This window comes from Mandrillus leucophaeus, unplaced genomic scaffold (assembly GCF_000951045.1).
Source record: "Mandrillus leucophaeus isolate KB7577 unplaced genomic scaffold, Mleu.le_1.0 Scaffold495, whole genome shotgun sequence".
NCBI lineage: Eukaryota > Metazoa > Chordata > Mammalia > Primates > Cercopithecidae > Mandrillus > Mandrillus leucophaeus.
This window is the reverse complement of record NW_012105309.1, coordinates 106285-121036: the sequence shown is the minus strand read 5'-3', so window position 1 is coordinate 121036 and position 14752 is coordinate 106285. Positions and strand designations below refer to the sequence as shown.

The following is a 14752-nucleotide window of genomic DNA, read 5'->3' as shown; positions in this document are numbered from 1 at the left end:
CCTTTCCCTCCTTCGCTTCCCTTCATGTTTACTTCCCGGAAGCCTCAGCAAACACTCCCAGGCAGCCTGTTTTGTGCTGGGCAATGCCATAGGTACCAGTTTTTTGCCATTCCTGACAGGTGGACACACACTTCCTTTGGAGAAGTTTTACTTAAGAAGGAGATAACATTTTCCACAATTTAGATCAGCCCAGGCCCAGGGTCCACCTTAAAAATATTCAATAATACAGCCCAGGGCCCATGCGAGTGCCCTGCTGGCCAGCCCTGGATTCTGCGGAGGGCTCCCTGGGGGTTCTCACCTGCACCACCCTGGCAGGGAGGAACGGGGTTCCCATCCTCCCCACCTCACCTGGTGGAGACCCTGTAGGTCCTTGGGTGAGGCTTTGCTTCCACACCCATGGGCTGCTGTGCTCTGATGGGGTCTGAGATTGAGCCCAGCTCCTTCATTTCATTTCTGAGGAAGATGAGGCCAAGAGAAGGGGCTGCTGTCTAACAGCACCTGCCCAGAAGTCCCATCCTCATGGAACCAGGCTCCAGCCCCCCAGTGCCCCTTCATGTTATTTTGTGTTTCTGGTACACAGATCTGCTGGTGTGAGTTGGTGGCACTCCTGCCTGAGAATGTGTCTGCCTGTTCTGAGGCATGGACGTTTGCTGCGTTTCACTCTGAGTCGAGGCTAATAGGGGCCAATGTCCTTCAGGAAGTCATTCCCTTCAGGGATGGAACAATGGCTCTTCCCTCTAGAGGCATGACAGAGGGCCCTGCAGAGGTGCCTGTGCCTAAGACAGACTTACTCTGTGCACTTCCAGGGGTCTGTCTGATTGTATTTAGAAAAGAGGAAAGCAAGAGTGAGTTTAGAAGAGGTTGTGAGAGGCCAAAGGCATGATGCCAAATATTCATTGCAACCTGAGCTGGGAATTGAGACTCGGCCCCAAAGTGTACATTCTAGGGGGCTCTTTGGAGCAGCTCGGCTCATTCAGAAGCACACCGGACTCAGGCAGCGACACAAACAGGGACACAGAGCATCTTCCGAAGCCCCCTGTCAGTCGGGAGAAAGCTTGGCACGTGGTCTCTACCTCTCAGCACGTTTGTTTTTATTATGTTTTACATTCCTTACCTGTAATTAGTATTCACTACTCTTGGAATTAGTATTCAACAAATTCAAGCAAGATCCAGAGAAAGGCAAAAGGCAGCTAAGCATTCAGGAATCTCCATGAGCAGGGGCCCTGCCTTGCTCCAATTGCACAGAAATATGTTTTTTAGAAGGAACATAGAAGAATGAATGCTGGCTGATAGGCATACTGAGAATGCCATTTATGAATTGCTAGCCTGGGGGAAATGTGCTTTGCCTGATGATTTTCATTTTTCTTTCATTCCTAAAATGGACCTGCTTGCACCTCATTATACACACTATCAGCTTGTTGTATTCATCAATTGAAATAGCCTAAGAGTAAATGCTGGAAAACAATACTATCCTACCAAAATGTGACCTATTGGTGATACTGCTTGAGGAGGCATAAAGGGAAAAGGGATAAAGTGCATTACCATCTGGGTGAATAAGCAGAAGTCTAGTGCTGGGTGTGGTAAGAAAGATGTCATCAGATGGAAAACAGAGCAGCAGATTGGTTGCACTTATGTCCCTCTGAATATCAGTTTGGAGCTTGGTTTCTAGTCTATTCCTATCTCCAGGTAATTAAGAGATATTCCCTTGACTAGGAAAGGAAAGTGGAATATCACGAAATTCTGAGACCCCTTGGAAAAGGCAGTACATGGAGAAGTAAGGAAGCTAAAAAAATTATTTTATCAGCTCTTCACCTTTGGTGCTAAATTCATTCAACAAATATTTATTGAACACCTACTACAAGCCACACGTTCCTTTAAGCCCTTGGGATACTTCAAGATCCCTGCCTTCCAGGAGCTTATATTTTAGATTCCAGATCTGCCATCGGTCTTTGGCTTCTCTTTTCCTTCTTCATCTGTATTTGATACGCAACACCTATTCCAGGGATCAGAGCAAATGTCACGCTTTTTCTCACCAGAATGGCAGAAAAAAAGTCTGCAGGTCCCTTGCTGCATAAGGCAGATGGTATTTCTAATCCCCGGTGGAACATCCCCTATGGATACAACAGAAGAGAGGTGACATTTAACTCATATCGTGCAGAGAATAGGAGACGACCCCAGCCCACAGCCAAGGGTTGCTGTATTCTGACAATGCTAAGTACTTTTGGACAAGTCCCAATTTAACCGAACTTTGGCTTCTTAGCTTTAAAACAGGAACGATAATTTATATCTGATACGTTGCTGATAGGGTGTGTTGTATGCATGCTCACCTGGCCCATCTAGGCCCTAAAAAGCCCATGCAGCTCTTAAATCAGGGTCCTCGAGCCTCCTGGTGAGAGATGTGCACTAGAAGGAAGCAAAGGGAGTTTTGGAAAACAGAAGTGGTCCAGAATGGGACAGGTCTTGGTCTCTAAGGAAATTAGAAGTATTAACCCATTCTCAGCTTATGGCCCAATTTTTAGTTTTATGTCCTACAATGAAAAGGAGGAAATAAAACCTGTCTCCTCACCAGGACCTGTGGGCTTGTAAGTCACAAATGACCACCTGAATTTTTTTATAACAACAGGGCATTGTGCAAGAGATGGTTGGAAGAAAGATCTTACTTATGTCAGATCTGCAAATGCCACGTGCAATGACTTTAAACAGCAGCAGCAGCAGCAGCAACAACAACACCACCACAGTGTTGGTCTTGTGTGATTATGAAAACACTCTTGCACAACATCCAACCTCCAAACGGGGTCTAATCTCTGATTCTGTATCATTGCAGCCCTGTCACAGCTTGGAGGAGACAGCAAAGTGAAGAAGGTGGGGGGTCCATCTTTAGTCAAAACAGAAGAGCCCCCAGCCTGGAAGCGTGGAGACCTGGATTCTGGTCTTATGTCTGCCAATATCTCATTATGTCTCCCTAGAGAACTCATTTAACTGGTTACACTTCAGCTTGCCCATCTGTAAAATGAGTTATATAAGCAAGCAGGGGGACTATTAAAAGTTTGAAGACCTACTATGCCCATAATTATTCATTGCACAGTGGTAAATTAACACTTTCTCTGGACTTTGGTTTTCTTTTTGTAGAATATGCGGCTGCTATAGATGATCTCTGATTCCCTTCCAGCTCTGACATTTGTATGACTGTAACTTCCTTCTGAAAACTTTTCTCAGACTGCAGTGAGTGCTTCTCACTTGTATCCCAGCAAACATACTCATTTGTCTTGTGTCAAGATCCTTGTAACACTTATTTAGCTTTTAAAAAAACTTCACAGGGGAGATCAAAATTGTTCAAGGCTGAGCCCCACTGTGGCCCACCTGTACCCACTAACCACATACAGACACACCTCCACACTGTCCACACAGACACACACAAAAATGGAATTCCTGCACGACCTTCCCCAGGGCTAACCAGGAGACATTTACCTGAGTTTGTTTGGACCAAACAGAAGAGAACAGCAAATAGAAAAAAGACCTTCATGTTTTAAGGTCCGTTGAACCTCCCTGCCCTCCCGTGAAGGAGAGCAAATATGATGAATGACGGAATGAAATGGAGCGGAGAAGGCACAAAGTGGGACATTTATAGGTTTTTGGGAATACTGATCAGCATGAGCGTATTTATCTGCTCTACTGAGTAAGGCTGTGGGCAGAAGGTTACTGACTACTCTTCCCTTTCTGCCTAAAAATAGATTGGTTTCCTGATATTCAGAGAAGCAGGGATCAACCAAGAATTCCATATACGGATGTTGAAGAGAAAAGTGAACCAACGTTGAGATGTGGCTACTGAGTGCCAAGCGCTGTGCTAGGTGCTAGAGACATGGTTGTGTAAAGATATATTTTCTGCCTTCAGAAAGCTGCGGTGTCCACCACAGTTGAGCCGATAAATAGCTTATTTCCCAGCAACATGACTCCCATCTACCAACAGAAACATAGGCCCATGTGCATCAGGAGACATGTGCATGAATGTTCACTGTAGCACAGTTCCTTGCAGCCAAGAGAACGCAACCAAATAGTGTATTATGACAACAATAAAACACATAATGTATTTCCACACCACAACAAGAATAGAAAAACAAGAAGATGCGTACAACAACGTGAATGCACCTCACAAACGCTATGCTGAAAGAAAAAAAAAACCAGAGACAATGTACCACATTATTCCAAAAATTTGGCAAAATTCATCGATTTGTGAAAATCCAGGACGTTGTCTACTCTGGGGGAAGACGACAGGGTCTTCTCTCATTTGATGAAGTTATCCCCTGTTGGAGGTGACAGTCTAGTGAGGAATGCAGAGAGCCCCCGGGGGCTGCAGGGCTGTGCCATCCTGGGCTGGATGCCGGGGGTTGTGAAAACAGAGTCTGCAAGGACACGATTTTTTGTGTGGGTTTATATAATGTGTGGTATTAAAACACACAGTTGATGAAGCTGCGCATTTTGTCCCTATTTGATTTTAGTCCCAGGGTCACTTAGATTTATTTTCTTTAAAATTCTCTTAAGCATAAGGGGAAAGTGAAAAGGGTGTCTTCTATCCCCCTGGGCTTCATAACAATTGCTATTAGCTTCTTATTAATCCTTCCAGAGGTGTCCCACATATATGGAAGCAGAGATGAATCCATACCCCATTTTTATGTAGGCAATAACAGACTCTAGATATTATTCTGGCCTTGCCTATATTAATATCTTGCAGAGCTTTGTTATTCTTCAGAGCATCTTCCTCATATTTCTGCAAGCTGTCTTCTGCCTTCGTTAACCTGTCTACAACCACCATATCTCACCATGAGTCTTACCTAGACATGGATTTCGAAAAAGAGACATCAAGCAGTGGCCTTGGACTTTCTGCATGGGTGAACAGTGCGAGCATGCCAAAGAGGCAGAGGCTCGGTGTTCATTTTGAACTTTCCATCTCTGGAGAGATTAAGCAGGACAGCGTGCCCTGGCAGGGATTGTGTGATTCACAGACCTTTCTGTACCTTGCAAAAGCACCTTTGAAGTTAGGACTTTAGGGGAAATTGGGCACTCCAAGCTGCTTTTGACCCTCTGCCAGAAAAAAAAGATTACCTTAAATGTTAGCCATGTACTAAGTAATTGTAAAATAGTTATGAATATTTGTGAGGGTCCAACTCAGTACATTAAAAAATTGATTAAAATGTGAAATTCTTTCTCTGTGGAGCATTTGTTCTGAAGACATCTCTGAAATCTCTCATTAAAAAAAAAGAAAAGAAAAGAAAAGCAGTTTCATTTGCCCCTTAGGGAAATTGGCTTCCACACCAAAATGATACCCTAACTTCAAGGATCCCAAGGACTAATGATAATTCTGAATGTATCCTGTGCATGGACAAAGTGGCTGTACGATACATGAATAATTGTTTGATAAAAACACTGAGTGTGTATATTCAAAAATTTGAGTCATTTTTTAAAAGTCACTAAGATGATTTATAGATAAAACAATAAAATGCATATTTTATACTTTATATTCATTCTTTCTATTTATACTACACCTTATTTGGGAAGGATCTAAGGTAAAGCTGGATGGCATATTTTTTCTAGCAGTACAGCCACTAATCAAATCATTGTGAAATTATAGTTTAAAAAATTTCTGTATAGTTTGGAAACAATAGACTATGTTGGAAAATAAACTCATTTGAGGGAGAAATAAATTAATAGTATCAAATTTTATCACATACCTTCTCCTCCAGACTTGAATCCATTTCCAAATCACAGATCCAGAAAGCAATCCCCAAGGAACTATTTCGTGGATAATTCTGAATAATAAGACATATCATTTCAAGGAAATCAAAATAGAAAATCAACCTTATTGACTAATATCTGGTCATAGGCTCATAGGTTCATCTAGCTGCAGAGTCGAAAGGAAATAGAGTTCAATTTGTCTCTACATACAAGATAATTATTCTGATGTGTATCATACTCAGGAATGGAAAAGAAGAGTGTAAGAAGAGAGGAAAAATACATTTGGGTTTGCAAACATTTGAAAGTAGAAAAAATGTTTTTGTATTTTAAAAAATCTTGATACAATTCAACAACAAAGAGGCAAACAACACATTTAAAAATGGACAAAGGACTTAAATAGATTTTTCCAAAGAAGAAATTCAAATGGCCAGCAAGCACACGAAAGATGCTCAATGTCATTAGTCATTAGAAAAATGCAAATCAAAACCATAATGAGCTACCACTTCACATCTACTAGGATGGTCATAAAAAATAAAATAAAACTTCAGAAGCGGTGGCTCACACCTGTAATCCCAGCACTTTGAGAGGCCAAGGCGGGTGGATCACAAGGTCAGGAGTTCCAGACCAGCATAGCCAATATGGTGAAACCCTGTCTCTACTAAAAATACAAAAATTAGCGAGGCAATTAGCCGGGCGTGATGGTGGGCACCTGTAGTCCCAGCTATTCGGGAGACTGAGGCAGGAGAATCGCTTGAACCCCGGAGGCAGAAGTTGCAGTGCGCTGAGATGGCGCCACTGCACTCTAGCCTGGGCGACAGAGCGAGATTCCGTCTCAAAACGAAACAAAACAAAACAAAATTTCCGAAAACAGCAAGTGTTGGTGAGGATGTGGAGCAATTGTAACCTTCATATGTTGCTGGTGGGAATGTACAGTGGTGCAGCTGCTGTGGAAGTCTGGCATTTCCTCAGGAAGTTAAACAACAGGAGTTCCAATATGGCGTAGCAGTTCGACTCCTAGGTGTATACATACAAGCAGTGAGAATAGGTGTTCAAACCACAACTTGTACATGAGTGTAGTGTTCATAGTAGAATTAGTCACAACTGTCAATGGTGGAAGCAGTGCAAATGTGCATCAGTTGATGAATGCATAAGCAAAGTGTGGCACATCCATAAAATGCAATATTGTTCGGTCACAAAAGGAAAAGAAGTGCTGCCACATTCTCCAATATGGAGGAACCTTGAAAATCTCAGATTAAGTAAAATAAGCTAGGCACAAAATACCACATATTGTATAATTTCATATATGTGAAATGTGTACAGCTGGCAAATCCAGTGGCTGCTTACTGGTGTCTCCTTTCGGGATGATAAAAAAGCTAGCTGGGGGTTCTCCTCACTTGTTTATCCTCATGGACAATGCTAATGTTACTCCTCTTGCTCCAGAGACTTTTTTTTTTTTTTTTTTTGGTCTTTCAAGAAAGAGGCAGGGTTTGTGTTAATGAATTTAATCTCTCTTTATGAAGGCAGACTAACTTTCCATTTTGGTCTTATTATTTGTTTCCATTTTGGTCTTATCAACTAAGGGAGATTCCCTGGGTGCAGAAGGTCATTTTCCATGACCCAGAGAGGTAAGAATAAGCCAAGTGAGAGCAGGTCAACCCTGCAGGGTTGCAGTGACCACCACATGTAGGGACAGTAAGCAAAGACTAGAAGTGACCATTATTTGTGTCATGCGAGGTGCAATGGGGTAGAATTGACTGAACCTGCCCACCTGTCCCTTGCCCCGCAGACCTCAGGCATTGAGGAGAAGACAGGCTTCCTGATGACAGGGACGCTCTGGGCAATGGATGAGTCAGAAGGATCAAATCCCAGGGAAAGCTACTGGGGTGCAGGGGAGGGAAAGACACTGGGCGGAAGGTGGGCGTACAGAGCTGAATACAAGGCAGTCAGGTGTGCTGCAGTGGGTTCTGAGACAGCCTCCAGCAAGCTCCTAAGGACCTCTTCCCACTGCGGTGCAGCTGGTGGCCATAAAACGTCAGCAGGGCTCCGGGGCCTGTACTAAAAAGCTGCCGTGAGAAGAACAAAGAATGCATAACTAATGGAATTGCTGACTCAGGACTGACCTTGAGAACCCATTATATTTATTCAGTTGTCTCCAAGCAGGATGGCAAATTATTTTTTTAATGACTGTAATTTTTATTTATTTTTATTTTATTTTACTTTAAATTCTGGGATACATGTGCAGAACGTGCAAGTTTGTTACATAGATATGCACGTGCCATGGTGGTTTGCTGCATCTGTCAACCTGTCATCTATGTTCTAATCCCCGCATGCATTAGGTATTTATCCTAATGCTCTCCCTCCCCTTGTCCCCAACCCAGCACTGCAAATATTATAATACCAAAGAATGAGAGGAAAATAAAATCAGCTTCTACCTGTTTTTTATGAATCCCAGATAGGCTCCAAAATCTCTCTGGGTAACATGCTTTAATGTCATATCATCTTTTAAAAAATTTTTTATTTATTTTTTACTCACCACTATACAAACAAGGAGTCTTATCATCTTACTGCCCAGGAAGTGCTTTCTTATGTTAAATCTGTGAGTTTCTGGGTGCAACTTGAGTCTACAACAGAATGTCTTTGCCTATAATTAAGGGATATATTTGTAAATACATATATATTTATTTTTAGGCACATTAATTTTGTTCTTACAAATGTATATTTAAATTTTAAGAGTAATTCAATAACTTCATGGTATTTTTAAAGGTATAAATGTCTAAAAATCGCCAACAATTTTAACATTAGAAACTTTATTGTTTTTGAACATACTTCTTACAGTTAATTTTATATCGAATATGTGAACATTGGTATCATAATTTTTAGGACAGATACGTATTTTGAAAATGTTATGCATTTTAATGGTTTTTCACTGTGTTATATTTATGATACCTAAGGAATATGTAATATCTCTGAGTAGATGTATTATACTTTGCTGATACAGTGCTCTATTTTGAATATTTTAGAGTTTTTTAGGTTTCTCAATTTTTTTTTTATTTCCTAGGATAATTTCTGAGCAAAATAACTGAAACAATAGGAATAAGTATTTTATGTCTTACATACATATTAAGATTGCTTTACGAAGAGGTTATTTAAATTACCACTGCTTCCGGTTTTGTGTGTAAGTACTAGTTTCACATACCTTCATTATCGCCGGGTGTCAGCCCTATGTGAGTGTGCCCGTATGTAAGTTGATTAAGGAACAGCTTTGTTCAGAAAAGAAGCCTGGAAAGGTGGCATTCTGTAAAGGGCCCTGTGTGCCTTGCTTTTTCCTATGCTGAGCCCCGGGATCCTGATTGTTACCCAGATACTTGTATTTAGGTTGGTGCAAAACTAATTGCGGTTTTGACCATTATTTTCAATGGCAAAAACTGCAATTAGTTTTGTAGCAACCTCATAAATAACAATATTTGCAGGAATTTTTAATTTATGGGAATTAAAGAAAGCTGCAAAGAGAATAATGAGCTCAAAGTTTTGTGGTATGCAGTTTATTATTAATTAACTTGAGTTTAAAGTAATTACCACTGATGAAGATTTTACGGACAGGTTAGGCAAATATCATTATTTCTTCCCTATGTATTTATTAAAGAGATCCATGAAACTTCTTTTAAGTAGAGATACTCTACAGAAAATTTTAAGACAAACAGCAGATTCTACCCACATTGATTCTTTGCCACCTCTCAAGCCTACCCTACCAAAGCAATCCTCCACAGCTGGTCTGCTTGAGCAAGTAGATGTTAGCAGTCAGTGTAAAACTAGCAGAAGTGAAATCAGCACTTTTAAAAACTGGAAGAGACTTAACTGAACTGGAATATGTGCTATGTGAATGGAAAAACGCAGTTTTTAAAAAATCAATGTGTATTCCTAATGAGATTTGAGAAACTATGGTCAGCAAAATGAGAATTAGGTCCCATGAGAAAGTCACACGTTGAGAAAGAAAAAGACTATTTACAAATGTAAGACTTTTTAAAAATAAATAAAAATCTAATAACTGAACCTCAAAATCCAAAAATAGTAAAAAAAATAAAAGGGCTCTACAGGAAGAGAAACTGATATAAAAATAAATATCTGCAAAGTAGAGAACAAAAGGGAAAAACATGAAAATTATGGTTGAAAGATAATGAGAGGATATTTCAAGGATAACTGGGGTTTAAACAGGAGGCATTCCAGAGAAAAGAAAGACAATTGATGGAGGAAATAATATGTAAGGTTAGATATAAAAGGAGCACATATACATGGATAAGAATAAAGTAGTAACCGGGCCGGGCACAGTGGTTCACGCCTGTAATCCCAGCATTTTGGGAGGCTGAGGTGGGCGGATCACCTGAGGTCAGGAGTTCAAGACCCGCCTGCAACATGGAGAAACCCCATCTCTACTAGAAATACAAAATTAGCTGGGTGTGGTGATGCACACCTGTAATCCCAGCCACTTAGGTAGGCTGAGGCAGGAGAATCGCTTGAACCCAGGAGGCAGAGGTTGCGGTGAGCTGAAATAGTGCCATTGCACTCCAGCCTGGGCAATAAGAGTGAAACTCCATCCAAAAATAAAAAAAAAAATAAAAAATAAATAAAGTGTAACCCAGTAAATTATTAAATTTTACAGAAGAGAAAAAATGATCAATAAACAAATGAAAAAATGCTCAACTACACAGTAATCAAGGATGTGCCAGACTGACATCTGCAAGGTGGTGGAATCAGAGGCTCCAGCCTTTCCTTCCTTCCACAGATACACCAAAGAAATAGCAACACACAGATCAGTTCTTTCTGAGAGAAAGCCAAAGACTAGTTGAAAGACTGCTACACATCAAGCAACTGAGAAAATATTCATGTGAAAAGAGGCGGGAAGAGCTGAGATACACTCCCAGCACAATCCCTATCCCAGGCATAGCACCTTACAATCAATCAGTAAGGAAGTCCCAACTCTTAGTTTCTCCCTGAAGAGTGAAGGCTTTGGACCACACATATAGTACCCTGACCTTTATGCTTCCCACCCAGGGATTTGGCTCCTAAATCACCCAGCTTGGGGTTGATAGATCTGGCATCTGCAGGTCTCCCTAAACCACAGATGCCAAAGAGATGGCTGGACACAGATTTGCAAGCACTTTTGGCAGCTGTCTCCCTGGGCTCGGGCCAGAGCAGGCAGGCAAATGCCCCCCTCCCGGTTTCTACCTGCAAGGGCTTTATCTACCCATTTTCCCATCTGCTGCCTGAGGGCTGACTTCTGGGTCTGCATCTGGGAGCCAAAGGGGCAGGGTAAACAGTAGACCTGTGGGAGCCTGAACAGAGATATAGATAGGCACTGTGCCTGCTCTTCCCCACTAGCTCCAGCAAAAAATCCAGGTCTCCACCTTCTCCCTAGAAGGAGAATACATCAAGCATAGTTTTATAGCTGCCACCTGGGGGACTGGCTCCTAAATCACTTATCTCTGAAAGTGAATGTGAGGCAGGAGAATTGCAGAGGAAACTGGAAGTTGGATAAAGGGCAGAATGAATAAAAGCAGAAACAGAAGCAAGGTGAAGGGGTGGGTGAGCAAGAAGCAATATAAGAGGCAGAAGTGAAGCAGCCAAAACAAACAGTAAGATAAAGAAGAGAGCAAGAAATGGCCAGCAAGATCCAGACCAAACCAGGAAGGGGCAGCTCTTCAGAGACAGGCACGCGCACTAAAGAGAAAAAGTATCCTTAACAGGACCCCGTATGATAATCAGCTCATTAAAGCGCATGCATATGGATTGCATATCATGCATGTACTTAAAATTATAGGCTGGAGACAACACACAAGCCTGCAGAGGCTAAAGTAACTAAGCAACACACCTATCAATCAAAAGGCAAGCACCGCCTAAAGATAAGGCAGCCTTACGAACAGAAGGAAAAAAACATTAAAAAAGCCCCAAGTACACCGAAGTCATGCTGATCCCATTTGGCAGAAGTCAGCGCACTCTCCCCTCTCCGGGAGTGTAATACTGGGCTTCACACACTTTTGCTGCTTGCTTTGCTCTTTGAGTATCACATCCAGGTCTTTGTTCAGGACACCAAAGGCCTGGAAATGCACAGCACCATCGGGTCATAGATGGGGCTCTGCGTTTTGTGTCTTCTAAGGCCACGAAAAACAAACGGGTAGTTTTAAAGGGGCACAAGAGGACTTCCAGTGGTTATTCTTCCAGGCTTAGCACAAAGAGAACAGGCCGTAACTCCCAGCTCCCAGTCTCTCCCCAGAAGGCATTTGCCTGCACACTCTCAGCCGCTGCTAGAGAACAGGGCTTTGAACCGGCCTGCGCGTAGTTGCTGATGGGGCTGACGGAGAATGGGTTTGACCACACACCTAACATCCTGACTACATCCCACGATACTTAGAACAGAATGGACTCCATTGCACAGAACCTAGAATAGAAGTAGGTATTCAAAAAATAGTTTTTTGAATAAAAGAACAAATTATTTGAATTCTTTCCAATGAAAGTTTATTATATCCACATTTACTAGCACAAATTGACAAATTGTGTGATTTTGAAAATTCTGTTTGTGTCAAGCTATATCATCTTCTTTAAGATCACGGGTAGCATTTTTGTCATTTATTTTGCCACAATAAAATATTTGAACTGTCTGGCACAAGTGGCAATACCTCCGCTCCCCGCTGCTCAGACACTTCCGCAAAAAACCTGCACCTGATTGGACAACGTGGCCCAGGAGAACCGGTAAGTGGCAGAGCTTTGTTTCTATACCAGGGACATCGGTTTTAATGTAAACAGCACGCGTCTTTCTTTTTCGAGCAGTAGCCTACTTGCGTTTCCAGATAATTACAGTATTCTTGACAGAAGCCTTCACTTCTCTTGCAGTCGACAATTCTTAAATCTGATTCAACTTCTGCATTAAAAAAAAAAAAAAATCCAACATTAGCTTCTTAAGACCATCTCCAGAATCAAACTGTGGTCATTACAGCCCTGAAGGACAGGGCGGGGTGGCATGGATATGAAACAGCTGTCCATAGTTAATAGCTTCAAGTTCCAAACTAAAACATCAGCTCCAGATGTATAGCTCTTCCCTGCTAAATCTCCTGTAACCAAAGGAAGGAATAATCCTGTCTCATAGGAATACCGTTAGACTAAATAACACATGCCTACTATTGCACCTGTTTATATTTGTTGTGCAATAATTGAGTTTTCTTTTTCCCTTCCCTTGGGAGGAGATCCAGATGAATGAGTCCTTTGGAACTGAGGGCCAATTAGAAAGGGATAGGAGGTTAGGTAGGATGCTGCAGGTGTCAAATTCAGCAGGACATTATTTGCTGGATGTCACAGCAATTTGCCAACACCCTCCTGTCTTTCTTACTCTTGCTCACTGAGCTGCTAACCTAGTTCTCCCTGTCTTACGATCAGCAATGAGCTTGGGATTAAAGAAGCATCTTGGAAACTACAGGCTCCTCCAGGCCCTTCTGGATTTGTAGCTGGTCCTGTCCAGGGGTTTGGGGGTTGACCAGAAGCCTGGCCCTTCTGAAAGAGTCCAGATGGGTGGCTGTGGACTCAATTGTCCCTTGAAATTTCCTGCTACCTCCTCGCCTGAGTAGACTGATAATACAGTCTATTCTCTGCCCCCATCCTCGGGAAGCATTTTCCAGACTGCAATGGACACCTGGCACTTAGCAGGTATTCAGTAAATTCCTGTGGGGTGGAACGACCTCCAAAGCTAACGGCATCGGGTTGCAACCTGGCAGGAAGCCACGTTTGCACCAGCGTCTCCTCTGGCTTCTGTTCTTGGAGGAAGTCAGCAATTAGACGTGGCCTCAGATCATTTGCCTTTTGGCCCCTCAAAACTTCCATGTTCCACGAGGCCCTCCGTGATCCAGCCCCAGGGGAAGCTGTGAGACCCCAGGGCCTCCCTGACAGGCAGGGCAGCCCAACGCACCCACACCATGTCTTCCTCAAACAATGACTGCTCACCCACCCTGACCAGCACAGACACCTTCCCATCTATTTGTTCCCTTTACATCTCCCCAGTGGATGCACTTGTTTCCCGTGTTGGTCCCCGACTCACCTGGGTAATGGGGGATGCGCCGTATTATGAGGGCCCGTTTCACTGGGTGGCGTAGCAGCTGAGACCCGTTTGTGCCTTGCCCAGTGGCTCCTTCCCGGAGTTCTCTGAGAGCCTCGGTGGCTGAGTGGTTAACATGTCTGGCTTGGGGCAATCCTGTGCAAGTGGAAACACATGGCTGAGGATGCTCTGAGGCCTCCGCCTGGAAGACCCGTCAGCATGAGGTACCTACGCTCTACCAGGTGAGTGAGTGTGAGTGACTGGGTGGGGGAGTTGGGAGGGATGCTAGTATTCCATGTGTGTGCACATTTGTGCACATGTGTTGTATGCGCTTGTGTGTAGAGAGAGGAGAAGGTGAATGACGTGTAAGAAACGTATGCCATGAACAGTGAGTCTGAGCACCTCAAAGCCAGCGCAGCCAGAGAATGTATTTCAAGCGTCACTAATGCAGTTGTTAAGATTCCCTAAAATGTAATATTCTTCTCTGTAAGGGAAAGGGGAATGTTAAAAGGATAAGAAAATGGAGTCGGGGTGGGACCCTCTCCCCTGGGAAGCAAGTGCCATCAGCCAATTCAGAGTGCCATTTATGAACCCAGTTCAGAGACCCAAAGCTCCACCAGGAATGTGTGCTCCCAGGACTTCATCTCTCCCTGCCCAGCCTGAACTCCCACACCCCAGATGACCATTGCAGAGAGATTCTAGCACCCATGCCTGGGTCACCTTTCCATTTTACCTGGAAACAGCAGAGCCACAAGGAGAAGGCTGGTGAAGAATGGGAGCAACCGTTGCCTCATGTCTGCCAAGAGGACTGCAAGCCAGAAAGCACCCCGGGTGGGTGGGCAGGCAGCAGGGCTCCTTTGATGGAGTGGGGCTGTGTGTGTGGGCCCGGAGCGTGGGAAGAGCGGTGCCCCAGAATGGCTTCTCATTCTCAAAAGACAATGTGGA

The 14752-nt window shown here is 43.1% G+C and overlaps 1 protein-coding gene across 6 annotated transcripts in view; it reads right to left on the bottom strand.

Moving 5' to 3' along the window:
- Window positions 1–14752, bottom strand: part of SPAG11B (sperm associated antigen 11B) — a 20421-nt gene extending 5669 nt beyond the window's left edge. The window contains exons 1-3 of one of the 6 annotated variants that reach the window (XM_011995663.1): window positions 14541–14747; window positions 13811–13963; window positions 2034–2111 (exon numbers count right to left, since the gene is read on the bottom strand). In XM_011995663.1, coding sequence (XP_011851053.1) covers window positions 2034–2111; window positions 13811–13963; window positions 14541–14733 — 424 coding nt within the window. In that variant the 5' untranslated portion in view covers window positions 14734–14747. Of the gene's footprint in view, window positions 1–1775; window positions 2112–3468; window positions 3576–12373; window positions 12644–13810; window positions 13964–14540 lie in introns of those variants that run through there. The other 5 variants (XM_011995661.1, XM_011995660.1, XM_011995665.1 and 2 more) reach the window with 5 other exon arrangements.